This window comes from Myotis nattereri (assembly GCF_964212035.1).
Source record: "Myotis nattereri genome assembly, chromosome: 7".
NCBI lineage: Eukaryota > Metazoa > Chordata > Mammalia > Chiroptera > Vespertilionidae > Myotis > Myotis nattereri.
This window is the reverse complement of record NC_138082.1, coordinates 50,328,956-50,356,653: the sequence shown is the minus strand read 5'-3', so window position 1 is coordinate 50,356,653 and position 27,698 is coordinate 50,328,956. Positions and strand designations below refer to the sequence as shown.

The following is a 27,698-nucleotide window of genomic DNA, read 5'->3' as shown; positions in this document are numbered from 1 at the left end:
ATGTTCCATTCTCACATCATGTTTCCCTTTCTTTCTCCCTCTCTTTTCCTCTCTCTCTAAAAATCAATAAAGACATTTTTTAAAATTCACATCCCTTGTCACTGACCCATGGTTCTGCTCCCCAGGTCTGCCACTGTCAGTCACAGCCGGTCATTGTCTGGCTCATTTCCCTAGGTCACTGAGGAACTCTGAGGATATTTTCTATCTTACATTTTCCCTATACACAGTTGACCCATTTCTACTTCCACTGTTGAGGCTTATCAAGGGAAAGTTTATATTACTCATCATTCTCATGAATGCAACTGCTGGCTAGCATATTATGAAAGTTCACTAGTATTTTGTGTCCTTTGCCATTTAGTTTGGGTTCTAACTGTATAATTCTAAATCCCTTGAAATTAAGAGCACATTTTCTATTTCTTCTTCTTTTTTATTTTTGGTCTCTCTCTTTTTTAAAATAATTTTTACCATTACCATAAAAGGTATGAATTAATGATGTTTTAAAAAATTGAAGAAAGCTTTGAGGCTAGAAACATTAGCTGCTATCTCTCTTGTAAGAAAACCCGTGCAAGTTTTTGTTTTGGGTATATTTTCCCCCCATATCATTTGGTATTTCTTACTCCTGGTCGAGGTATAGGCTTTTGTGGCTTTTTCGATCCTAATTTTTTCATTGCATTATAATATTTCTTCTGTTCTTCTGTCATAAAGATGTCTTGACCTCCAAAGTATAGAAAAGAAAAAACAAAACTAGTTAAAACTATGTCCCTTTGCACACATATTTCAATGATAAACTTAAAATAGGAAAGGGGTAGTTAAAAAAGGAAATGCAAACTTCAACGAGTTGGGATAATTATGCCTGGGACTTAAAATTTGAAAAATTAAAAGTACATTTTAGGTACTGTAATCCTATTTAATTCTCACAATCATCTAAAATTGACTTTATTATTTTCATTATCCTATATAATAAAAGGCTAATATGCAAATTGACCGAACAGTGGAACAACTGGTCACTATGGTACGCACTGACCACCAGGGGGAGGATGCTCAGTTCAGGAGCTGCCTCCTGGTGGTCAGTGTGCTCCCACAGGAGGAGCATTAGCAGCAATGTGGCAGGGTTAAGGATGTCTCACTGCTGGCTTAGGCCCGCTCCCTTTGGGCCTACGCTGGCAGTGGGACATCCCCTGAGGGTTCCTAGACTGCAAGGGCACAGGCTGGGCTGAGGGACTCCCGTGAGTGCATGAATCTCATGCACCAGGCCTCTAGTTATTTAATAAGAAAACATACTGAGCAAATGAGATGAAAGAGCAATACACAAAGAAAGGAAAATAAATGGCAAAAAAGCACTTGAAAACACATTCAAACCTACCAATAAAAGACAAAAGTAAAATGAGCCCTAGCCAGTTTGACTCAATGGATAGAGTATTGGCCCATGGACTGAAGGGTCCTGGGTTTGATTCCAGTCAAGGGGACATACCTCAATTGCAGGCTCAATCCCTGACCCTGGTTGGGGCTCATGCAGGAGGCAATCAATGGATGTCTCTCTCACTTTGATGTTTCTCTCTCTGTCTCTTCTCCTCACTTCCACTTACTCTATCAATGGGAAATATCCTCAGGTGAGGATTAACAACAACAACAAAAATAAATAAATAAAATGAAACACTAATTTAATTTATCAAATATCAAGTAGTAAAAACAAAGAGTGTTTGATGTTAGTGAAGCAGCTGTGACCTGGGCACACCTGTACATAGCTATTGGCAGTGTAAGTGGGATTGTTATTTTGGGAAAGCAAACTACTTTACTCTGGGAATTTATCTTAATGAAATAATTAGACTGGTTTTCCCCACAAAACCTTTTGACAAGACACTGTTTAAATCATTAAAGATTAGAAGCAACCTAAATCATTAATATTATGGGAAGTGGTTAAGTAAATAATGATCATGTGTATATGAAGACTTAACAAAATATTTAAGTATAATAAAAAAGAGAATTCAGAGTTATAGATAAAATAATTTCAATAACAAGAATCTGTATAGAGAAAATTTGAACAGAAAACATATAATGTGAATAGTGGTTACTCAAGAGTCATGACATTTCTTTACTTTCCATATTTTCTATAATGTGCATATATATTTGGAAAGATGATAGTAATATAAAGAGCTGTTATTTCAATGTGGGAACTTGTAGTTTATAATTAAATATCAGGAAGAATGAAGTAGAGATATATAAAAGGAACCAATGAAGGGCTTTAGCTGCAAGATTTATTTTTAGGAGGGGAGTTGCAACGATAAAACAACAAATTGACTTTGGGAAAAGGGCATATGCCTGGGTTCCTTTCTAGTATTCTCTTTCAAAAGATAGAAAATTTAGTTTCTGATTAAAAACAACAACAACAGAAGGGAGAGAGGATTTGTAAACCTATTCCCAGGGGTGTGAGCAGTGGATGGCAAGGGAGATAAAAAAAAGACTCTTATACAGTTGGTCTCTGGATTAAAGTATACTTTGGTGGCGAGTACCTCAAATAATTTTACTATCTTTAGTGAGAGAGAAAATATTAGAAATACTTATCTTCTTTTTTTGCTGGTTGAAATTATCTATGATGACACCAATAAACAGGTTCAAGGTGAAGAAGGACCCAAAGATGATGAAAATAACAAAGTAAAGATACATGTATAGACTTTCTTCATACTTAGGCTGCAATTCCACCTACCAAAGGAAAATATTTTGTAAAATATCACAATACATATTGAGACTAGAAGTCATTGGTACTTTTTCATGAGAATAGAAAAGAAAATTCCTAGTAATACTTGAGCAGTACTTCTTTTCTCTCTGTATCAACTACTTCTAAAAAAATCTCTGAAAGTGGCCTTTAAGGATGTCTTCATGTAAAAAAATATGGTTATCAAGACACTTAAGGATCTATTTTTATAAATGTAAATACAACTATCATCTTGATATTTGGACAGTAGTATGTAAAATTTGGAAACATTTTTAAGGTACTGAATTTTAATAATTTAAAAATTAGTGAAAAAGTTTTACTTGAGTAAATATGTATACAATGCTTAGAAGCAACCATTTGTGCATACATGAATTTATTCAGCAAATAGGAATTGAGTTATTCGTTTACATTTTCAGCATCATATCTTTAACATTACAACATTCACTGAATTTTTCAGATTTAGTAGATATAACTAGAACTCCATCTTATAAATCTTCAATTGATAATTTAATATCTAGATTGTGCTTATAGTAAATTAGCATTGAACTATTATCTATCACTTAGTAAAGAAGTAAAGAAGTCATTATGGATAGTTCACTCATAGGTTTATGTCCTTCTAAAGACAATAGAGTTAAAAGCCAACCAAACACACAAAACAAAATATTAGGTATTTTGGAGCATATCAGGATGATATTTAACATAAAACCAAAGCCACTTAGGGGAAGTGCATATCAAGAAAGATAAAAGTGAGGTCTATCAGGTCAGTTTAAAGATTGTCGGGACAGTCTATAATGATAGACTAAACAGATTGGGCTTCAGAATAAAAAATCAAGGCTTTTAGAAAACCTTAATTTTGCAAAGTTTGAGTTGGAATGAGCGTGGATAGTAGTTCTTTTCTTGAGGCCGGAAAGAGGCTGTGGTAGGAGAAATCAAATAAAGTAGGTCTTTACTTTGGTGATATACACTTCATTGTATCTGTTGGCCATAGAAGTGATAACAGCATTAGTAAAGTATGGATACTAAAATCATATAAAAGAATTAATTTGAAAGGAACTGTTATAGAAATTTAAAGCTGCCTGGACAACAACATCTCAAACTTTCATACCATTCAATATGGGGAGTAACTATATATTTCAACCTCTTGATATTTGGACAGTAGTTGACAATCACATATATTTTCACATTTGCTCCTGCACACCAAAATTATTACTGATTATATAATCCTATATAATAAAAGCCTAATGTGCTAAGTGTCCGGTCATCCAGTCATCCGGTCGTCTGTTCAACCAATCAAAGCATAATATGCTAATGATATGCTAAGGCTGCTCAACCACTCGCTATGATGTTCACTAACCACCAGGGGTCAGACACTCCCTGGTTAGCTTGCTGCTGGGGTCTGGCCAATCAGGACTGAGCAAGATGGGCCAGACATGCCCTGGAAACCTCCCACAGTCCCTCCCCGGCTGGCCAGCCTACCGCATTCCCCGCTGGCCCTGATCGTGCATCAGTGGGGTCCCTCAGCCTGGCCTATGCCCTCTCGCAATCCGGAACCCCTCAGGGAATGTTGGAGAGCCGGTATCAGCCCGATCCTGCAGGCCAGGCCAAGGGACCCCACTGGTGCATGAACTCATGCACTGGGCCTCGAGTTAGTAGAGAAGAGGATAAAAATAGGAACTATTTAATAGAAAGATATTTGTTAGTTATTAAATATATGAATATGCTATTTCAGTTTGCCTTTCAAAATAGTTTTGATTGATCTTTGTAAGATCTTTTTTATAAACATTGGTATACTTGAATATTAATTTGAGTCATACTTTTCCCTTTATTTTTTTTAATCATTGTAGAATCATTCTATTTGACTGCAATACTCTGCTGAATTAATTTTAGCACCTAACAAATATTATTTTAAAAACTATATACAAAATACTTACATTTCTGGAATCAACTGCTGCATACATTATATCCATCCATCCTTTAAATGTGGCCTATAAAAAAGGACACATATGCTTTACTTTGGCATAAAAATAATTGAGATCTAACTTATAATAAATATTCTCACTTATGTATTTCTTACAAAGGAACATTTTCAAAAGACTTTCAAAACAAATTTGACATGGGTTTTGGAACAACACAATATCTAAGTAAGTCTTTTCATTTCTAGAACACGTAATGAACAAAATGGTCATTAGATATCAAATACTTGTGATATTTGTGATTAAGAAATCACAAATACTTCTCAATTCTTTAGAGTTAATGAAATCATACAATTTAAAGTGCTATCAAAATTTGGTAGAATACTTTTATTTTTTATTTATTTATTTTTTACATTTTATTGATTTTTTACAGAAAGGAAGGGGGAGGAATAGATAGTTAGAAACATTGATGAGAGAGAAACATCGATCAGCTGCCTCCTGTACACCCCCTACTGGGGATATGCCCGCAACCAAGGTACAAGCCCTTGACTGGAATCGAACCTGGGACCCTTCAGTCCGCAGGCCGATGCTCTATCCACTGAACCAAACCAGTTAGGGCAAAATTTGGAAGAATGCTTTTAGAAAGCTTTACAAATACCACCACATTTGGCAATATCTGTAGCAGCAAAACAATTACAATGATCTGATCATCTACTAAAATCCATCTGTAAGGTGATCAAAGTATCCAAAAGTTTAAGATTTCTCTTTATTTGTAACACTAAAGATCACACACACACATATATATATATAGGAGTAAGCAAAAGTAGGTTTACAGTTATGAGTATAGGAAACAGAGTTTTTCTGGTAGTATTTATTAATCATTGTATTATTTATTTGTATTACAACTCTAAACCTACTTTTGCCCACCCCTACATATAAAGTTAGAGTTGCAACTATCCTTTTAAGAATTTTGGAATATAACATCCAGAAATAATCCTATATTACATTCTTCTGTATAATTTTTTATGAGAGTGAGTTAATATGCATAAGAAAGGTGAAAAAATGTACAGTAGACACTTGGCATTCATAAATTCAAGAAGGATCCTGAGTCTAATAACTTATAGCAATTTGTTATTTGTCCCACGATATAAATTTTGAGCCCTATGAGCCTGAGAGGATTGTTTGTTAGCTAGTAATTTAACTAAACTTTCAGCATCTATATTGCAACACAATACACATATATTTTCATAACACTAACACTTGTGAAGTGGTGGGTATTGTAGGAAGAAAGCCACATAACGGTGGGTATTGATGGCTGTGAAGATCATGAAATGACTCTTAGCTAGAAAATAGAAGTTATTTGTATATCAAAGAGGGAAATATTGAATGTATCAATGGCTGAGGTCAATGATAGAGTATATCCATCACACACTAGGAACATAAACAGAGAATGGTGATTCAAGGAACCATTTCAGTGAATTACTAAACAACAGAGAGGCAATTCTGCTTAAAGCTAAGTATAAAACTTAGTTTCTTAAAGAGCAGAATTTATTTTATAGTTTTGTGCAGGTTCATTATCCTATATTTTCAGAATTTTAAGGAATTCCTTGAAGTTTTTAAATTCTATTTCCTCAATTTTATGAAGTGAGACACTTTACAAGTGTGGCCATTAGTTAATGGTTAGGCTAAATGCCCAAGGAAATATAATGTGTCTACTATAATATTTAAATAAATCATACACGCTAGATTTTTTTAAAATCCCTGTTTTAATTTATTTTAATTGCCTGAGCATTCAGAATAAGTCAGCAATATCCACAAGAGAAATAAGAATTCTAACAAGAAGGTGGGAAGAATGTGTAAAAAATAGTAGTACAGACACCTCTGAAAGAGATGCAAGAGACCAGTGTAGGTTTGTTTGCTGGTCTAGTCTTCAGCTGAACAACTGAAATCATAACCTTGATGAAAAAAAAAATAGACTTCTGCCCTAAGAACTCTGTAAAATCACAAGGGGAGAACTTACTCAACTTTTAAAAATTTTAAGTGGCATTTCAGCAGCCTTTATCCACTGCTTTGCTAATATGCAGCTGCAGCTAAAAGCAGCATCATAGGAAAATATTTAAAGGGCCACCATCTTTTGCATTTTTATAAATTATATTTTTATTTTGTATGAGTCAGTCTTAGAGATCCAGGAGTGAAAACATTACTAGTATGATAAAATAGACTTAAGTAATTGTATTGAAAGGTCATTTGAGGTGTAACCACAGCTGCTTATGTTTCTTTTCTGTATCCAGGCATTATCCGCTATTATTTCCATTTCATTGTGAGAATCTGATCCTAAAACCTGAATATCATTCCCTGACCTTCAATCCAAATGATACAACTCAGTAGCAGTTAATGCCCACCAGCGTCAGTCTAATCAGGTGTATTGAGTCTGTGTGCTTTTGTGTGTGTGTGTGTGTGTGTGTGTGTGTGTGTGGCGGGGGCGGGGGTGGGGGGGAGGTGGTCCCTCAGTGAAAACAAGCTTTGCAATTGCAATAGGAAAAAATAATAAACTTATTGATGTATTAATCAACATTTTCACGTGGGAAGAGAAAGCAATATGAGAAGAAAGAGAAAAAGAACTTAGGAATGAACTGAAATACCTGGCCACTATCAACTATGTCTGTATTTCTTAAACATATAGTTTCCACCCACTTGGGCTCATAAACTGGTACTAATAAAACAAAATTAGAAAAATAAACGTTATAAACTTTCTTCTTTAGTAGCTAAATAATGGATATAGGTAATTACTTTGTTATTATTCCAAACAATAAACAAATTTCAGAGAAAAAGAGTGTCACTTACAACTTGAAGCAAAGAGAGATACCCAAATCCTACATTATCAAAGTTTACTTTCACATTTTTCCATCTTGCTGTTTCATTTCTTTCTATTAGCCTTTGGCAGTCAGAATGATTGTTCACTTCGCTGATGTCAAATATTTCACCAGTTGTGGTGTTGATACAGTGGTAGAATTTGCCGGCAAACAAATTTACACCCATGATGCTGAAAATTAGCCAGAATATAAGACAAACCAGAAGAACATTCATGATGGATGGAATTGCTCCTAAAAGGGCATTCACAACCACCTAATACACAAATGGAAAAAAAGAAAAGTCAGAATTCTTGTTGGTTAAGAAAATAAGACATCCCCCTACCAATCTTTAATTTTTCAGTATTGAGTTTATACTGGAAAAGTAAAGTAAAAAAATCTTACAATAAAATCTATTATTTCTTAAGCAATACATTTAGGGAAACAAATATAGATAATATGACAAAGAAACAAAAAGTTTAAAAATAGAGAAGGGGAAGTACTCAAAAGTTAAAGGAAAAGCAAAATTAGAGGAATTTGCTGCCAGAGGAAGTCAGAATATGTGCCGTTTATCAGAAGAAAAAAAAAAGAGAAGTAGGAAATCCTAATACAGACTAACTCATTTTTAAAAAGGCAATATATTAAAAAACCAAAGTAAAATATTTGGATGAGTTGATTTGACCAATATACTCTAATTAATTAAAATTTAAGATATATAAGTATAAAAATATTAAATACCTAACATAATTTTGTCCTTAATTATTCATGCATTGCTATGACTAATAATTTCTGCAGAAGAAGCAAGACACTTTAGCATTATGTATTTCATTAGATCATCACATCTTTATTTCAAGCTCCAGTCATGTCAGTTGTTTCATTTACTGAGTTTAATTCAATAAACTTATTTTAAATGAAACATAATAGAAATCAGTTTCTTAGGAAAATAAGAAAAGGAGGGATGCCATATATATATTTCCCAAATCTGATGTGATTACATCAGGTTCTGTGCTAATTATCTACTCTTTCCTACTGAAACATGTTCTCTCCCCTTGTCTTTATTTCTTTATCATAAATTCAAAATCTGAGTTTTCATATTTGGCAACATTGTAGAGATGCCTGTCCTTGCTTCCCCCTCCACAGTCCCCATTGGAGCTGTATGTGAGTAGCTAAGAGGGAAAAGAAAGCAGCCCCTACAATGCTCCTCAGTGGCAGATGGCCCCTCAGACTTGAACATTAATAGCTAAGTGAATTCTACCTATGAATCTCAGTATTCTTGTCAACCTGATCCAAAGCAAACAACAGGCTTCAAAATATCCTCTATCGGCCATAGGATGTCAGCGTATTTTTAGAACAAAGTTTCTGAAAAAAACAGTGAATTCCAGATGCTTCTGAACCCTGATATTTAGTGACTTATTAAAGTCTGTAAATAACCGTAGGCCTTCTGGGGTTACAAAATAGTGCAATAAGTGGGCCAAAGGATAGGATAAAACCACTAATGACAAAGGTGGAGACATGAGCATGAAAAAGTAAATCAGTTGGGTTATCCAGGCAGATCCGAATGATGTCATCTATGCAGCCTACTCTCATTGACCCATGGCACCTTGCCTTGTCTCATTTGGCTTTCCGCATTAATGTAATTGATTGAAAAAAATACTTATTTTATACTTCATTTTAAATATGTGGATACACTTAGATTTCTCTTGGATTCAAAATTTGAAAGCTGAAGTCAAGTTATTATTTACTTGCCTCTTTTTTCTAAATATTTTGCCTACCATCCAGATAAAAAAGCTATTTCTATTGTGCACACAGGAGAGTACATGTTAAAATGTATATTTTTACCAACAGCCAATTTAGAGCATGACCAGAGCAATGGTTACCTACACCTATTTCTTTCCATATCAATCTGTAGGTGTCATACTTCTTCAAAACCGTTATCACCTCTGTCACTTCTTTTCCATTTTCACCTCCACCATCCTAGTTCTGGCCTGTGAGAGCTTATACTTGCACTATCAGTAGAGCCTTCTAATTTCTCCTTCCTTTGATCCATGTAAGATAAATTAAACTTCTCCAAGTCTCACTTTAAAATTATTTAATGGCTTCCCACTCATTATCAAAAATGTCCCTACCTTGATATTAAAAATACTCTACAATCTACATTTCTAGTTTTAAATTCGCTAGCCACCTACTCTTCATGACAATCTAACTAATATTATTACCCTAGAACTGAGTTGCCATTTGTTGTCCCAAATCCTCTTTACTTAGATACTCTTTCTTCTTCCAAGCTTTATTTCAAGCAGCACTTTTTTTTTTTCATGGAGCCTAACTTTACCCCCTCAGTTTAGCTTCCAAAATAAAGGTGAATGTTTCCTCTTTTGACTTCCAGAATTAGAATTCCAGTGCTGGTCAGGGCCATACAAATAATTTAGTATTGTGTTCTCATTTGGTAAATGAGAAGAATGAGGCTAAGGTAGGTCAAGTTCAGAAAGGAGACTAGAAAGAAGTACCATCTAGTGCTCTTTGCACTCAACTTCACTAATTCTCCTTAGAGTTCTTGCACTTATCTGCTACACATATTGCTCTTCATTAGAGTTCATTACATTCTAATAATCCTCAATGATGGTATACTTTTTATTTTTTTAAAATTTAAGATGGAAAAAAATATATTTGTGAATTCTCCAAGGCCTTGAGTGCCGTGAAAATAGGAATATAACAGAGTGCTTTGAATAAAGAAATATAAAAATGGTTCATTGAATGAATGAATGAAGTTTAGCTTAGCATTTATTGATCAAAGCATAATTGTTAAATGCTCATTGTGGATATGGAATGAGAATAAAGAGCTGGGTACAACAAAAAATTGGGGGTTAGTTAATATGTCTGAGATATTTACTTTGAAAATGGGGACTTGTTTGGCATTAAAATTAATCCATTTATGGTACAAGTGCTCCGCAGCACTGCCTTTCAGACATGATTACAATGTTGGCATACATTTGGCCCAGAGAAAACGTTTATTTTTATGAAGGTAAAATAACTATATGTAAGAAAATATTCCACTAGTATTAGGGAATTTGCTATGCAAAGGTCCATTCATATTCAAAATTTTATTAAAGTGGGCAATGAAGGAGCAGGGGGGAAAGGACTGTTTTTTCCAAGAGCCTCAAGACAGTTCTTGGTTCAGGACAGAAAGAGGTGTATTAACTCTTTCCAGCCTCCAGGGAACTGCAGTAATTGGTTGCCATTTGGTAAAGGCTCTAGGCAGCACTAGCCTGAATACACTGGAAGGAACAGATTGAGGTTTCAGGCTGTGTAAAATGAGATATCTAAGAAAGGAATTATTTTAAGGAATTAACATTAGAGGTTGCTTCTTCTCACAAATGTTTTGTAAAACATCATCAAATGCAATTTCACTATTCTGGCACAATCCATTCTCATAAAAACTCTATTTTTGGTTCCTTATCTGCAGTTTTGATTAAATCAATATGAAATGAGGACTTGACAATTGAATATGCAAATTAATGTGAGGAATTTTGATACATGCAGAAATGTCCTCTTGTCTGAACGAATTGACTTTGAAATTGAAATCAATACTACTCATGGATTCTAATGTGTCTCTAATCCAAATACAAAATAACTACATGAATAAAAAAATAAAAGTAGGTAAAGTAGAAATCACACATTATTAAGTATGAAGAAGAGTCAGATAATCTTTTTAAAATCTAATGACTATATTTGTTGTGGAATTTAATTAAGGTAATTATTTTTGGAAGATATGATACATCAATTATCCAGGAAAATACTCCAACCTTTTTTTGCCTCAAAAATAAAAACTCTCCTTCTTGTACATTATTTCTCAACTTTAGGAATACATAAAATGTAGATTTATTTTCATTTATGTTTTTACTGTGACATCTTCTAAGATCCTAAGCAGTTAGATGGATCTTATTCTAAAAGTGAGTTTTTGTATTAAATCCATTTAATTAATACATCTAAATTTAATGAATATTTAATTTAAATTTATTAATTTAAACATCTTATCTTAACACACATGCTAAGAAATCAGTTTGTTTTATTTTTAGGTGGGTGTGTTAGTCTACATAATTCAAAAAAGTACTTGTATGTTAAGTTTCATTTAAAATATAAATCACATGTGCTAACTCAACTCTTTCATAATATATTTTTGCCTTGTTACATTTTTAAAGGAACCCTATAAACTTACACTTAATAAAAAAGTGAGAATGGTCACACAGTCAATACCAATCTTAAGAAACCAGAAATATTGTACCCTTGCATCTGCTCATGTAAGTCAACAAGGCAAGGAATCAACTGCTGGCAATTGTCAGGACCCAGACCAATGCAAAAAATGGCAAGGGTTGTATGTCTCAAAGAGCATCATGAACTTGACAAGTTAAAATATTCACCCAATCCTTCTAAACCAAGGTTCCCCACCATCACCAATCAATCTCCCCATCAATAGACAGCTCAATATACACATAACTAAACCATATTCAATGAAACTTAATAAAAACATCAATGATTGGGGTTCAAATCCACAGAGGGTAAATAAATATTCAAAGCTACTTTTCTCAAAAGAAAATTCATGACAGTTGAAAATTGGGAATTAGAATGTAAATACTATATTTTCCCTACTGTGGTACCCTTCCCAATCCCTCCCTCATCCCACTACACAAAGTCACAGTGAAAGGATGAAAGGTAGCAAAAGGGGTAATACAGTACCCATAATAAAGGGCTGAGGGGAGGAACCAGCGCTCCACCCCATCCAAGTTGGAGCAAGATTATCCTATATAAAATAGAAATATATAGTTTGTTATTAGTTAGAAATCTGATATGACAGAACATTTGGTGTTACTTTTTTTTATGATGCTCTCTGTCTGTTTCCCTATCAATCAAGACTTGAGTTCTTTTGAAAAAGGTCTTTACCATTTCCTAGATTAGGAAATTAAGAACACAAATTTAAGTACAAATTTTATTTTACTCTAGATAGTCATGACATCAATTCACTCAGTTCAATTTTACAAGTTGAAAAATTTGGACTGGAAATTTGAAATACAATAAATGTTGAAAAGCTCTCAGCCAGAATGTGCATAAAACATGCAAAACATAAAATGCAACGTGATGATAATTTGTTTATTACTTTCTAACTTCCTATCAAGCATTGTGCAACATGCTTTACTTGGTAATGTCGCATAAAAGCACATGCTCTGAAAATGTGACAAGACAACAGAAAGAAAATGAATGGCTGATTTACGCTTTTACACAGCTATTGTGATTTTATGCTGCTAGGAAAAAGAATAAAATGAGAGTTTCTACGTATATTCCAATCTCACTTCCCAATTATAATTATCATTATTATCTCCATCCTCACCACCATCCATGATTACATTTTATAAAAAGTCAAAAGATCCAAACACTTAGAAACACAGAAAAACAGAATCTATAATCAGATTATTTTGTCTCTACAATGCCAAATACACACTGAAATGATCAGCCATTTTAGGGTTGTGTATATGCTGTCATTATGAGGCAAGGAACCATATTCATAAATCTGTTAATTTAAATGACTAGTTCATCTTCCATCAGTATTTATAAGGAGTTTATGCTTTTGAAACTCGAAGATTCAAAAACAAATCGCTCCTTATATTATAAAAAGCCTCATTGATCAAAAAGTATAGGTAAGGTTATTCCTGTAAAGATTGCAGGCAGATGCACAAGACCAACCTTGTTACAAAAATAAAGTGTTAAATACAGGAGTATCTGGCCATTTGATTCATGGTCAATTTCAAAATGTTTATAACATATTCAAATGCTTAGCACTGTTTGGAGTTCAGGAGACAGTTGAAACGTATGGCAGTAGTCTCTTCTTATCTGGGAGGGATGCATTCCAAGACCCCTAGTGGACGCCTGAAACTAACGGTGGTACCAAACCTTATACACACTGTGCTTTTTCCTATACATATAAACCTAGAATAAAGATTAATTTATTAATTAGGCACAATAGGATATTAACAACAATCATTAATAATAAAATAGAACAATTATAACAACACACTATAATAAAAGTTATGTGAATGGGGTCTCTCTCTTCACAATATCTAACTGTACTGGACTGCTCTTTTCACTTGAAGGAAACACGCCCTGTAAGGATCACTACTCTTGAGCTTCGGGGGCCTTATTAAGCCAAATAAGGGTTAGTTGAACACAAGCACTACGATACCGTGACTGACAGTCAGCCTGGTCACCAAGAAGGCGACTAAGTGACTATCTCACTATTCAAAGAGATGAGTCATGTCTTGGGTGGGACATAGCTGGACGGTGTGTGCCTTCTCAGGATGGCACACAATTAAAAATGTAGGAGTTATTTATTTCTGGAATTTTCCATTTAATATTTTCAGACCATGGATAACAGGAACCATGGAGTGAAACCTCGAAAAAAGGGGAACTGCTATACTTTGATTCAGTTGACAAGTTTTCAAGTAGAACGTATTAAAGTAATATTTTTCTCCAGAACTGACACTGGCAGTATAAAACAATAGAAAGCGACATTTAATTGGAAAATAAACTTAATTTTCACATACCCTGGAGAGAATTTACTTTAATGTTTTAGTAAAAACATAAGGATCTCTGTGAGAAATAAAATAAGACTATCTTATATTGTGTTAAATTGTTTCTAATGAGGGAATTATTTATATGTTTTATGGAAACTGAAGACAAGTCTTATGTTCTTAAAAAGTGACATTTAAAAAATTTTTATTTTAGAAGAACATATTATAAGGCTATCAGCAACGTAGAAAATGCAAATGGAAAAAGACAAGTCTGCTTGGATTCTACAAACATAACTAAATCTTAGTCAATAAAAGAGCAATATTTTTTCTTAATTAAAAATCTTTGTTCTGGTTAAAAATTGATTGTTTAATAAATAACTACTTCTATTCTATATATCATATGTAAGTGCTTCATGCTTTTTAAAAAGGTCTGGAAAATTAACAAGTAAATAACAACAAAATTTCTAATCTGTTATAAACCATAGGGAATGGTTTAGTATTTCCTTAGAAGAAGTAGTATAAAGTTTTGTGTAATTCTGATAAATGAGATTTAAGTTATGGTTAATTTATAAATCATCTATGTAATGAGTCAAAATTACATTTTCTGTTCATTATGCTGTAAATGTTTTACCACATTGTCATGAAAAATTGTGTGGATTTATATATAAAATCTTTAAGTTACTATTACTATTTGTATAAATTAAGAAGATTAATGCAATTATAAATTGAGGCTATATTAAACATAACTTTTTAAAAAAGTTTAAAATTTAGTCAATATTTAATATCTACCCTTGACAATAATGCAAGCTTTGGCATTATACAGACAAAACTCTGTCAATTTTTTCTTTTTGCTTATTCTTAGGCACATGTGTGATTCATATTATTTTCATAAAACTCATAAAGTACAGTTTAGATCATCACAATGAGAAGCACATGATGTCAAATTCACTTTAGTTGATTATTATCATATCATTACACACAGTACTTCTAATAGTGCATTTGCTTTTTTGTATACAGGTTTGTAAGGAAACTCCCAAGATAGATTAGGAAATAAAGTCATTTTAATAAGCACAGCAGATAAATGATATTGTATCATTTCAAGGGAGGCCTAAATTCTCTTGCATATCACCTAGAAGTAAATATGCAACAGATAAAAAGATAAAGTAGCAATTTTGCAAGGATTTGCCATTCCTTTGCATGCATGGGTTTTTTTCCTTTTTAAAACTCAATATAATTTAATTTTGGCTATAGGCTATACTTCTGGTTCTTTCAGTTTCCTTACCCTCATCCCTTCAAATCGTGATAAAGCTCTTAGGGGTCTCAAAGCTCTTAGTGTCCTGAGAGATTTGATGGCACCAAGTTCGGAGTAACCCAAGGCATTTGCTGTTAAACTGACCAATGAAACCTGCACCAATAAAAAAAACAAACACAAACAAAGATAACTGTCATTCAATTTTTAGTTACTATGTCATTCAACAAATATGATTTTGCTTATAGTTACTCAGAAGATAAGTGGTTGCATATTTTCAGTAAACCTTTAAAAATTTTAAGGAAATATTTTCAGTCTGATGAAAAAAAGTAGCTTTTAATATGTTAATTAAAAGCTAGTTGAATAAAAACACCTCAAATGCCATGTAATTTATTAATTGTTCAATTAATATGTTAGTAGACCGCCGAAACTGGTTTGGCTCAGTGGATAGAGCGTCGGCTTGCGGACTGAAGGGTCCCAGGTTCGATTCCAGTCAAGGGCATGTGCCTGGGTTGCGGGCACATCCCCAGTGGGAGATGTGCAGGAGGCAGCTGATCGATGTTTCTCTCTCATTGATGTTTCTAACTCTCTATCTCTCTCCCTTCCTCTCTGTAAAAAATCAATAAAATATATTAAAAAAAAAATATGTTAGTAGACCAATTAGTTTTTAAAAACTAAATAAAAATTAATTTAACAAAGAAAGACATCTAAGTGCAAGAAAATGTCATTGGCTATCCTTCCTTTATTTTATTAAGTCACTGCTGAATATAGGGTTTTGCCTATGGCTAAATAAAATACAAAAACTGCCATTGCATCAGAAAAAGCAAGAAATCTCTATCCTGCAATCATATGTTCACCTAACTACAATTGATACTCTCCTAAATTAAGGTGCTAAATCACCTTGATTTTGTAGTTTATTTTTGGAAGGGGATTCTTTGTCTTGCTAATATGTTGTGTTTTCATTTGTTTAAAGTTTATTCTTATTTAAGTAAATATAACTTAAAATGTTATTTTACTATGAAACTCTCAGTTTTTTATTTCTATACTAATTTACAGCTTCTGCTATAATACCTGGTCCAAAATGGCCAATCAAATATTTATCAAATAAATAAATCAATGAATTTATATACAAAGACTAAAAAATAAAAATGTTAGGTGTCTAATTCTCTTTGGCAAAGAGTTTACCAAAACTCCATGTCCAAATAGAGTTACAATTTCATTCAGTTGAAAATGGCTAGTATTGGGCAGTTCCAAATACACTGGACACTGCAAGGGAGGGCAGTTGGGGGCAATCAGGCCTGCAGGAGAGGGCAGTTGGGGGTGATCAGGCCTGCAGGGGAGAACAGTTGGGAGGGACAAGGCCTGCACTGGAGGACAGTTGGGAGGGACCAGGCCTGCAGGGGAGGGCAGTTAGGGATGACCAGGCTGGCAAAGGAGGGCAGTTAGGGGTGACTGGGCCAGCAGGGGAGGGCAGTTAGGGGTAACCAGGCCAGCAGGAGAGGGCAGTTAGGGGCAATCAGGCTGGCAGGCAAGAGAGCGGTTGGGAGCCAGCAGTCCTAGATTGTGAGAGGGATGTCCGACTTCCCGTTTAGGCCCGATCCCAGCTAAACAGCCAGTCAGACATCCCTCGAGGGGTCCCAGATTGGAGAGGGTGCAGGCTGGGCTAAGGGACACGCCCTCCCCCCCCTGTGCACGAATTTCATGCACTGGGCCTCTAGTATTTATTATAATTTTTATATTACTTTAGATTTACTATAATTCCTTTTGTCTTTTTTAGAGTGATTTTCTAATCCATATGAAATAATGAAAATAGAACATTGAAAAATAAAAGTATCATTATTACAAAACTACAAAATGCTCTATAGAATTATTTTCTTAAAATATATCATAAATGATGATTAAAAACCAACTTGTAATAATTGTGAGAATTGAAATATAACTTCCAATGTTTGAAACCTTAATATTAGAAACTATTTCTCTCTATGATATGATGAAGCAATTTTTTTGAGGTTTTCTCTCAATTTACTAATTTCATAGTAACATTATTAAGCTTTTTAAATAGCTCTGGCTTTGCCTTTTTTTAGAATTAAGAAGATATAATATATGCAGGACTCTTAGCCTAGAAATACTTTCCACAAGAAGCCTGCATCTTTCTGCTGGATTATTTTCTTTTTGGGATAAAACTGTTACCTATGAAATCTGTGATATTTTGGATACACTTTTCTAAAGCTGAAATTATGCCAAATTGATAATATGAAACATGATGTTTAATTTTAACAAATTTTAGGATAGTAATTTCTTTTAGGGAAAATGAAGTATTATTGATCATTAGGTGTAGAAATCTGTGAAGGTCTGGTACATTACTAGTTTATAGTATAGGGGAACTCTCATCACTGTATGAAATAGATTTTCCCTATACTCTGTACTTTACCTCCTTTAATAAAGTTATAAGCCATCTATCTATATAAAACCCTAATATGCAAATCGACCAAATGGTGGAATGATCAGTTGCTATGATGCACAGTGACCACCAGGGGGCAAACTCTCAACGCAGGAGTTGCCCCCAGCCTGCAGGCCCCAACCTACAGCAGCAGCGCGGGGCGTGGCTGGTGAATGGGCAGTACCAGGCCAGCTAAGGCGGGTGTGAGGCAGGGGCCCCAATCACCCCGCCAGTCGCCCCACAGATTGGCCCTGATCACCAGCCAGGCCTAGGGACCCTACCCATGCACGAATTTCGTGCACTGGGCCTCTGGTATTATATACTCTTTAAACCTACCCTTTAAAAACTTTGAGTAGATCAAAGAGAATTTTAAAAATTGACAGGAGCTCCCATTATCATGACTGTTTATCGAGAGCCTTTAAGACCGTATGTACTAATATCATCATTTACAGAGTTAGGAGCCAAGTACATTTCGCACTGGCATACAACCAAATAGAAGTGGGGCTGGGATTCAAGCCCATCTGCCTGATTCACAACACAAGAAATTTAAACAACATGCCCAGTTTTACCACTGTCCCTACAAAGTGCTGGTTTTTATATTCAGCTGTTCCCTAAATAATCACCATAAATCTCATCCTTCCAATGCTAAATCATTATTAAATTAGCCTATTCTTACCAAAACTACAGTTACATTCAGTGAATTAGTTTAGGGACTATTATGTAGCACATCCAGTCAACATAGTGGTCAGAGACTCACTATTTTAGAATTAGCATATACATAACACAAACTACCTTTAATGGAAGACAAAGATATGGAGAATACCTACATCAACAATTAAGAAGTCCAGCCAACACCAGGCATTGGTGAAATATGTTTGATAGCCATAAGCCACCCATTTTAGAAGCATTTCCAGAATGAAGATGTAAGTGAAAACCTTATCAGCATATTCCAACATTGTCTTAATTGTCTTTCGCTGATCAATATATATATCTTCAAATGCCTGTAAGAAAAAGTTATACATTTTAGATTTCTAAAACCATTGTACTCTATAAGCTATTTTTTTCTGATAAGTATATATGTGTATATACTTATATATACATATATATGTATGATATTCAATTGGAATAGGAGGACAGAGGAACAATAGTTATTGCTTTTTTTTCTCTTTAAGATCTTTTAATGAATCAAGGGAAAAGTTATAGTCTCTCTTTATAATATAGCTAAAAGAAAAAAAGTAAATGTTTATGAATTAATTTGACTTATTAGAAAATAGTTCTTGATGTCATATCCTGATAGTACTATCCCAGCTTGAAGTTATTTATTCCTTTTGTTTGATTTCTTTTGCTTCCCCTTGTTGGCTTTTTGCTACTGAAAGGAGGTTGAAAAAATGAAAAGTAAAGCTTATATTTTACATAAAGTAGAATTGTAACTGATAATCACATTGTCCAATTTTACTAGTTTGGTTCATTTGTCCCTTTCCCCCTTCATTTTGTTGATAGTTTCTATTTCTCAGCAAAGACAAGGTCTGATACATTACTAGTCTACATTACTTCTCATTTAGATAAAATTACTTCTTATTGAGACCACAATATTATGAACCTCTCTTGATATTTCACATCAAAGTCTCACATGTATTTCAATGGTAAAGTATTATTTCTTGTCTTAGTAGTATATAAAGAAATTCAGTTTATCAGAGAAGTATGCAGAAAATATAGGCCTATATTCTAATTATAAACTTAAGTTAAAGAAACATTAAGAGCCATCAATCTATCCACCTATCATCTATCTATCATCTATCTAATGGCTTAAGTATTCCATTTGTGTTAGTGTTTTTTCTGAAATGCTATCTATATGTTACAGTTTATATTTTTATAATTTATTTTTATATCAATGTAAATTTATTCTGATGTAAAGGAAGTCTTCATATAAAGAGAAACCAGTCCTTAAATGAATCACTTAGGCACACTGACCAGTATTTGTTACCAATATTCATTGTTTCCTAAATAGCATAAGAATAGTTTCATAATTCAAAAGGGTCAGAGAAGTGGTTCCTAAGGACTTACTGACTGTCCATAAAGAGATAATAATACCATTCAGAAACACAATTCACCAGGATTTAAAAGTTATAAACTCCCAATCACAGGATTATCATTAACTTCACTGTAGCTGCCATGCTTACTTTCTTATTAAAATGTAAGTAATTAAATATTCATATTATTTGGTTATAATGAATAAACTGGAGGGAGAAATTTTCTGGGTTACTGAATAAGCAAAAATTAAATAACTTATTAGAAATATATATATTAAATTCAGAAATAAATAGTTATACATTAAGTCTATAGTCTGGAAGATATGAAGCGGGGGTAATTAAAAATGCCTTGGAAACGGGTTCAAGGGTAAGATGGTTGATATAGAGATGTATTTATGTTCCAGGAAGAAGTCATAAGCAGAGATAACAGTTAGGGATTAATTAAATGGGGGTGATGGCTGATGCTGTGGAAATGAAAATGGATGTACAATGAAGGTTAAGGGGGAAATGTACATTTACTAAAACAATGCAACAGAAAGGGCTAATAAGTCACTGGTATTAGATTATTCTAAAACTTAGATTATACCACTTTTGCTTAATATTCACTCACCAGAGCACCACTACTAAGGAGAATCATGAAAACAATGAAGGTTTCAAACCAGTTATGTTCAACTATTCGGAAACATGTTCTTCTCAGGTTCCACCATTGTTTTCCTCTCCCTTCTTCCACACTGACTTGGCAACATTTGAATCTTTGTACACAGCCTGCAAGTATAATGTTCAAATAGATAAAATAATTCTGCTGCTTCCATAATAACTTCTGCCATGTCCCAGATACATCTTTTCTTCCCTTTTGCCAGCTCTACCTTGCTAGGATAACTCTCTAAGCCTGAGTAGTGAGAGCACATTTATTAGCTAAAGTTATAAAATCATTCAGGCTCTTTAAATGGTTAATAATACCTGCTTTTTCTGACTCACCTGTTATTCTCCAAGAAAGAACTTTGTAAAGTACAAATCAGCGGTTCTCAATCTGTGGGTTGCGACCTCTTTGGCGGTCAAACGACCCTTTCACAGGGGTCGCCTAAGACCATCCTGCATATCAGATATTTACATTACAATTCATAACAGTAGCAACATTACAGTCATGAAGTAGCAACGAAAATAATTTTATGGTTGGGTCACAACATGAGGAGCTGTATTTAAAGGGCCAGAAGGTTGAGAACCACTGGTACAAATCAATGTAAAGGAGCTTTGCCTTTTCCTCTATCATCCCATTGCGCTCTGTTAAAATCTCTAGCAGGGGTGGGGAACATTATTTTTCTGTCAAGGGCCATTTGGATATTTATAACATCATTCCAGGGCCATACAAAATTATCAACTTAAAAATTAGCCTGCTATATTTGGTCAAATATTTGATTGACTCACCCCTAATGCCTTGGTAGGGCCAAAATATTTCGTGGGTCTTATAGGGCCCGCGGGCTGGACATTTCCCACTCCTACTAGAAAAGGACTTCAAAATGGAAATTAATAATAAACAGAAATCTTCCCTTTTAAAGAGAATATAAAGTAATAACCTACATCTCTCCCAACAATGCTAGGTTTGTTACTGTTTAGGTTTTCTTGTGGTGCTCCTAGGAGAGTTTACATAATTTTCAAAATTAATTTTGTTCACTAAAATGTGATTTGCATGGCCCTGTTTTATTTGTCATTTTTTTCCTTACACTGCTTCCACTCACTCTAACATAAGAATTAAATCAACAGGAAACTGTGAATGACTTTGTAAGCACCAGGGAGGATACATACACGGAAGGAAGGAAGGAAGGAAGGAAGGAAGGAAGGAAGGAAGGAAGGAAGGAAGGGAGGGAGGAAGGAAGGGAGGAAGGAAGGCAGGGAGGGAGGAGGGAGGCAGGGGAGGGGGAGGAGAAAGGAAGGAAGGGAAGAAGAAAGGGGAAAGAAAAGAACATGGACCTTGCTCCCGATAGTATTACATCCCAGTTTTCACGAAAAGATATAAACACAGGAACCCTGCCCCAAGTGGAAAAAGTAAAAAGCCAGGTATGCTGGAAAAAAAAGGGAAAAGAACAGAAAGGGAAGGAGGGAGAAAGGGATGGAGGAGGAGAGAAAAAAAGAGAAGAGACATATAACAGTTCAAAAGAGAGAAGAGCTCTCATAAAAGAATATATGACTAATTATCAGGAGAATTAAATGGATCTATTGATTATAGCTGCTGAGTTCTTTTCCACTATGGTGAGATGAAGGTAGTTTGAGAAGGACTTTGAGTGATGTGTATAATTTATATAAGAATTAGAGGGAGATATTAGATATCAGGCCTTTGAAGAAGGGATCACTAAATAGAGAATATTCAAATAGATTCATCTCTTCAAAACTCAAATTCTCCAGAAAATCTGGTTACGGGAATTACTACTCATAGGGAAAACAAAGATGCCCACTTGTGAAATCGTTTTATTTTAAAAATGATACATTAGTCACTAATTTTGATTATATTAAAATATTTTTCTCCACATTCATGATCCCTACCACATAATGGGCAGAGATAACTGAAACAAAACAGATTGAAAATTCATTAGCATGTTAGAGGTCAATGAAATAGATCCACTACAAAGTTCTATCCTGCTATGAGTGGTCTATTTTGGGTGATCAAGAGCTAAAAGCACACACACACACACACACACACACGCAAAACAAAACTTCACTCCACAAATGGAAGGTTAGCAGGAGGGTCACGTTCTTTACCTTCTGTGAAACAGGCCTCAGGCTCCAGGGTCTCCTCAGGCTCCACCACAGGCTGTTCCTCTGCGGGGGCGCCAATGTCGACGGTGCTGCCTTCAGACGAGCTGCTGCTTTCATTCAGTTTCTGTGCACGAGATGGACATAATGAGCAAATCACTTTAATCTTGGTAACTAATAAGTATCCCACCAAGAAGTGATTAGTAGTATCAACTGATTTTGAATTTTCTTTGAAATGAAGAGGTTTTGGATAAGAAGACGAAATAAGGAAATTGCCTATATGGACTTCTTTGCCATAACTCACAATGTAGATGTGAAGTCAGATTGCTACGTCATGAAGTCACAAATAGCCAATCAGAAACATGTACTAAGCAATCCACTGTTCTATGGATTAGAGAAGCCCCCATGTTTGCTTCGGAGCAAATCTTTTAATTTTCAAGTGGTTAGAATTTTTTCTTGTCATTTCACTATTAATCTCTAGTTTAGCTGCATTGTGATTAGATAATAACCTACATGATGTCTTCTATTTTGAATTTATGGAGACAATAACACTATGCAGTACCTACTATTCTGAATTTATTGAGGTTTACTTTGAGATCCAGTATATTGTTAATTTACATAAATGTAACATGGGCACTTGAAAATAAGAATTCTCTGTAAATATAATTTTTGAGACAATAAACATTTATAGCATATTTACTTTTATTATTTACTAGAGGCCCAGTGCACAAAATTCGTGCACTGGCAGGGTCCCTAGCAGCTGCCAGCCAGGGCCTCCCTTCCTCCCTCTGGCCGCCTGCTGCTACCACCACCTCCGGCCAGGGCCTCTCTCCTTTCCCCTGGTCGCCTGTTGCCACCGCTGCTGGCCAGGGCCTCCCTCCCTTCCCTCGGCCGACCCCATTCCCTGGTCGAACTCCCAGACAAACTCCCGGTCAAGGGGACAATTTTCATACTACACTTTTATTATATAGGATAATATTCAAGTTATCAGTGTCCTTTTTGAATTTTCTTTGTTTAATCAAAGGCTAAAAGAATATTATTAAAACCCTCACAATCAGTATACATTACTTTTATCAATATATTTGTATAGTTCTCATTATTGAAAGAAAAGATAAAGTGGCTCTGAGTAGTTTATTTGATTGGGGTAATAACACTATTATACAAAAAGAGAAGGGAAAGATTTGTGGAAAGAATCTGTTTCTACATTAGTACATTAGATATACATTCAAATAAAATACTAAATAAATAGAATAACAGCAAAATAAAACATCCTCAAACAAGTATTTTATTGATTTAAAAACCAATAAGGTCAATTAACTTTTCCTTTTCTGTTCTTACATTAAAATTTTATTTTATTTTGAAATTCACCTAATAAAGCCACTGATTCTCATAGTTTTTAGATTAATAGACTATTTTAAAAACCCATGTTAATGTTTACTACACCATTAATCAGCCTTTAATTTACTAACTTCCAAAATGAGCTAGTTTATTTGAAAACAGGTATATTTCCACACATGACTCTCAGTAGCTAAACTACAGAGTCTGCACTGACTTGCATTCTCCATGTGTTTTTGGCAGGCTGACTTAACAAGGGAACATAGAGAATGCCGGAAACACATGGTGCCTGAGGCATCCAATTCGCCTCGTACAATAACCATTTAATAACTACAGCCCTGATAATAGGAACATTTTTCTTCTCAGTGGCTTTATGCAACATTTTTCCTTTTAAAAATGTTTGCTACGGAAGCAAATGATTTTGACCCTGAGTGTGAAAACAAAGTGAAGCAAATAAAATACTCCATGATATTATTTTAAGAGCACATGATTAAATAGTATTTTCTTGTTCTCTGACTTGATCTTAGGATGCTTTTGCTTTTATGTTAGACTTGGTTTGTTAGAGGGAACTTATCTATAGGATTTAATATAAGTTCAATTGATAATAAGTGCTAAAATATATTAAAAATAAAGTGGGCCCAGCTGGTGTGACTCAGTGGTTGAGCTTCGACCTATAAACCAGGAGGTCACAGTTCAGTTCCAGGTCAGGGCACATGCCCCAGCTCAGTCCTCAGTGGGGGCATGCAGGAAGCAGCCGATCAAGGATTCTCTCTCATCATTGATGTGTCTGTCTCTCTCTCCCTCTCCCTTCCTTTCTGAAATCAATAAAAACATATTTTAAAAAATAAACCTAGAATTTAGGGGTCAAAAGGGTACAGAATATGTATGTGTCTATAAATATTATTTTTGAGAAAAATATTTATTTTTAAACCTAGGCATGTACTATTTTAATACATGCCTAGTGTATTAAAGGTGAACTTTTCACTATTATTACATATTTAAGATATATATATATATATATATATATATAACCTTAAGTCATACATAAATGAGATGTTCTACAACCTCAACAATATTAATATTTAATTGTGTATATTGTGCATTAGTAAATATTTCCAATGTACACTAAGCATATTAAACTTTAAAATGGCCTCTATTAAAGACTCTCAACAAAGCACCCATATAATATCAAAGGAAAAACCACTATACAGAGATTTAGTATTTTCACAGAGCAGCTAGAAAAATTAAATATTGTCATTAATTCCCACATCATCCCTAAAACCCAGATGATTTCTTCATCAAGCTGCGTGTTAGAGTGACAGTCTTCAGTAGATTATTCACATTTACTAAATATTGAATTGTTCTTATTGTGAAATCTAATGATAGTCAAACAATTGCCCAGAGTAGAGGTGATGGTGGAGGAATAAAACTCTAATATATTCTAAATTCTGCTTTTTAACATGAATTTTTGTATCAATGATTAGCTTTAAAGTAACAAAAGAAAAATAACATTCCATCATATATTGGACCAACAGAAAATTATTATAACACAAATAAGTTAGACACCAAAAAAAAAAAAATCTGCAAAATTCATTAATAATTCCCAGGCTAGAAAATAAAATTGTAAACCAAATGAGTATTTCCATTTTTAAATTCATTTTGCTATATTGAGCAGAGTCACTAGTGTTTTGATATTAATTTTTAATGTTAAATAACATAATCTATAATAATAAAAGTGTAATATGCTAATTAGACCAGACCACCTTTCTGATGACCTTCCTGTCGACCTTCCTGACGAACTTCCAAACGACCTTCTGGACAAAGCCGCTGTGGCAGGGGCCAAGGCAGAGGCAGCTGCCACCGTGGCGGAGGCCAAGCCCCTTGCTCAAATTTCGTGCATTGGGCCTCTAGTACTATATAATAAAAGGCTAATATACAAATTGTCCCCTCAGGAGTTTGACGGAGAGTTCAGTAGCTTGCTATGACATGCACTGACCACCAGGGCGGCGTGGAACATGGCGGGCAACCAGCGGCCGCAGATGGGTGCTGAGGGAGTGAGGGAAGGAGGAGGTGGGGAGGCTGGGAGGCAGGGTATTTGATCACCCTGACCGATGGCCAGGTCTAGGGATCCTACCCGTGCCAGGCTCTAGTTAACAAATATTTAATGTGTCTACTGAAAGCGTTTAGTTCTCTTTTTAGTCAGACAAGCTTGGGTTTGAGTCTCAATAACTGTTTTATAGACCTTAGGCAATTAACTTGATTCTTTAAGCTTTAGTTTCTGATTTATAAAATGGTCCCTACTTCACATAGTTGCTATAGGAATCAAACCAAATAACACATGAGGAATGCTTGGCATATGCTTACTGAATAAATGATAATAATTTTCATATCAATATCATATAGTTTGTAATATACGTATCACCTCACATAATGGCTACTATCAATAAATCATCAAACAACAAGTGCTGGCAAGGATATAGAGAAAGGGGAACCCAATGCACTATTGGTGGGAACGCAAACTGGTGACACCACTGTAGAAAACAGTATGAGTTTCCTCAAAAAATGAAAAATGGAACTGCCTTTTGACCCAGTGATCCCACTTCTTAGGAATGTAGCCTAAGAATCCTGAATCACCAATCAAAAAATATTTGCAACCCTATGTTCACAGCAGCATTATTTACAATAGCTAAGATCTGGAAATAACCCATGTGCCAATCAGCAGGTGAGTGGATTAACAAGCTGTGGGCCATTTAAACAATGGAACACTACATGGCTGTAAAAAAGAAGGAACTCTTATCCTTTGCTATTAGCATAGATGGAACTAGAGAGTATTATGCTAAGTGAAATAATCCAATCAGAGAAAGACAAATACCAGATGATTTCACTAATATGTATAATCTAATGAACAAAATAAACTGATGAATAAAATGGAACCAGAATAATGGATACATGGAACAGCCTGGTGGGTGCCTGAAGGGGGAGGGGTGATGGTGATTAGATAAAGAAGGTGAAGAGATTAGTTAAAAAACATTTATGCAAACCCCATGGATATGAGTGTGGTAAAGGCGGAGGGAGGAGGAGGAGAGGGTGGATTGAGGTAGGCAAAGGAAGGGAAAGTGGAAGATACTTGCAATAATGTCAACATTAAAATTTTTAATTAGCCTGGCAGGCATGGCTCAGTGGTTGAGCATCAACCTATGAACCAGGAGGTCAGAGTTCTATTCCCGGTCAGGGCACATGCCTGGATTGCGGGCTCGATCCCCAGTATGGGGTGTGCAGGAGGCAACCAATCAATGATTCTCTTTCATCATTGATGGTTCTCTCTCTCTCTCTCTCTCTCTCTCTCTCTCTCTCTCTCTCTCTCTCTCTCCCCCCCCTTTTCCTTCCTCTCTGAAATCAATAAAAATATATATTTTAAAAATTTTAATTAAAAAAGAAAACAATTTAAACAATGTAAACTAAAGAGTATTTTTTTGTTTTTGAGATTTCCCCACAATAAATGGGGAATGAAGATGCTTTATTCTAGACTTCCTTTGAATTATCTTTCATATCCATTAGAGTTTTAGTTTAATATTTCTAATTAAGTTGCCATGGACTAAATTGTGTGCCCCCACAATTAATTTCTTGAAGCTCTAACTCCCAGTGTGACTGTATTTGGAGACAGGGCCTGTGAGGTATTGATAGAGGTTAAAGGAGATCCTAAGGTGGGCCCTAATCCGACAGGGCAGTTGCTCTTACAAGAGGAGGAAAAGGCTCCAGAGCTCTCTCTCCACACATGACATCTAGGAAAGGCCAGGTGAGCACGCAGTGAGAAGGCAGCCATCTGCAGCCCCAGGAGAGCACCCTCACCAGGCACTGACCCTG

The 27,698-nt window shown here is 34.8% G+C and overlaps 1 protein-coding gene across 1 annotated transcript in view; it reads right to left on the bottom strand.

The window, feature by feature from the left end:
- The window catches only part of LOC308522009 (sodium channel protein type 1 subunit alpha), a 130,384-nt gene that overhangs the window by 7,578 nt on the left and 95,108 nt on the right, over positions 1–27,698 (bottom strand). Inside the window, exons 19-26 of the mRNA XM_081095207.1 lie at positions 22,506–22,626; positions 20,362–20,516; positions 18,549–18,722; positions 15,315–15,437; positions 7,471–7,752; positions 4,645–4,698; positions 2,559–2,700; positions 618–715 (exon numbers count right to left, since the gene is read on the bottom strand). Of these exons, the coding sequence (XP_080951333.1) occupies positions 618–715; positions 2,559–2,700; positions 4,645–4,698; positions 7,471–7,752; positions 15,315–15,437; positions 18,549–18,722; positions 20,362–20,516; positions 22,506–22,626 (1,149 nt within the window). The remainder of the gene's footprint in view (positions 1–617; positions 716–2,558; positions 2,701–4,644; positions 4,699–7,470; positions 7,753–15,314; positions 15,438–18,548; positions 18,723–20,361; positions 20,517–22,505; positions 22,627–27,698) is intronic.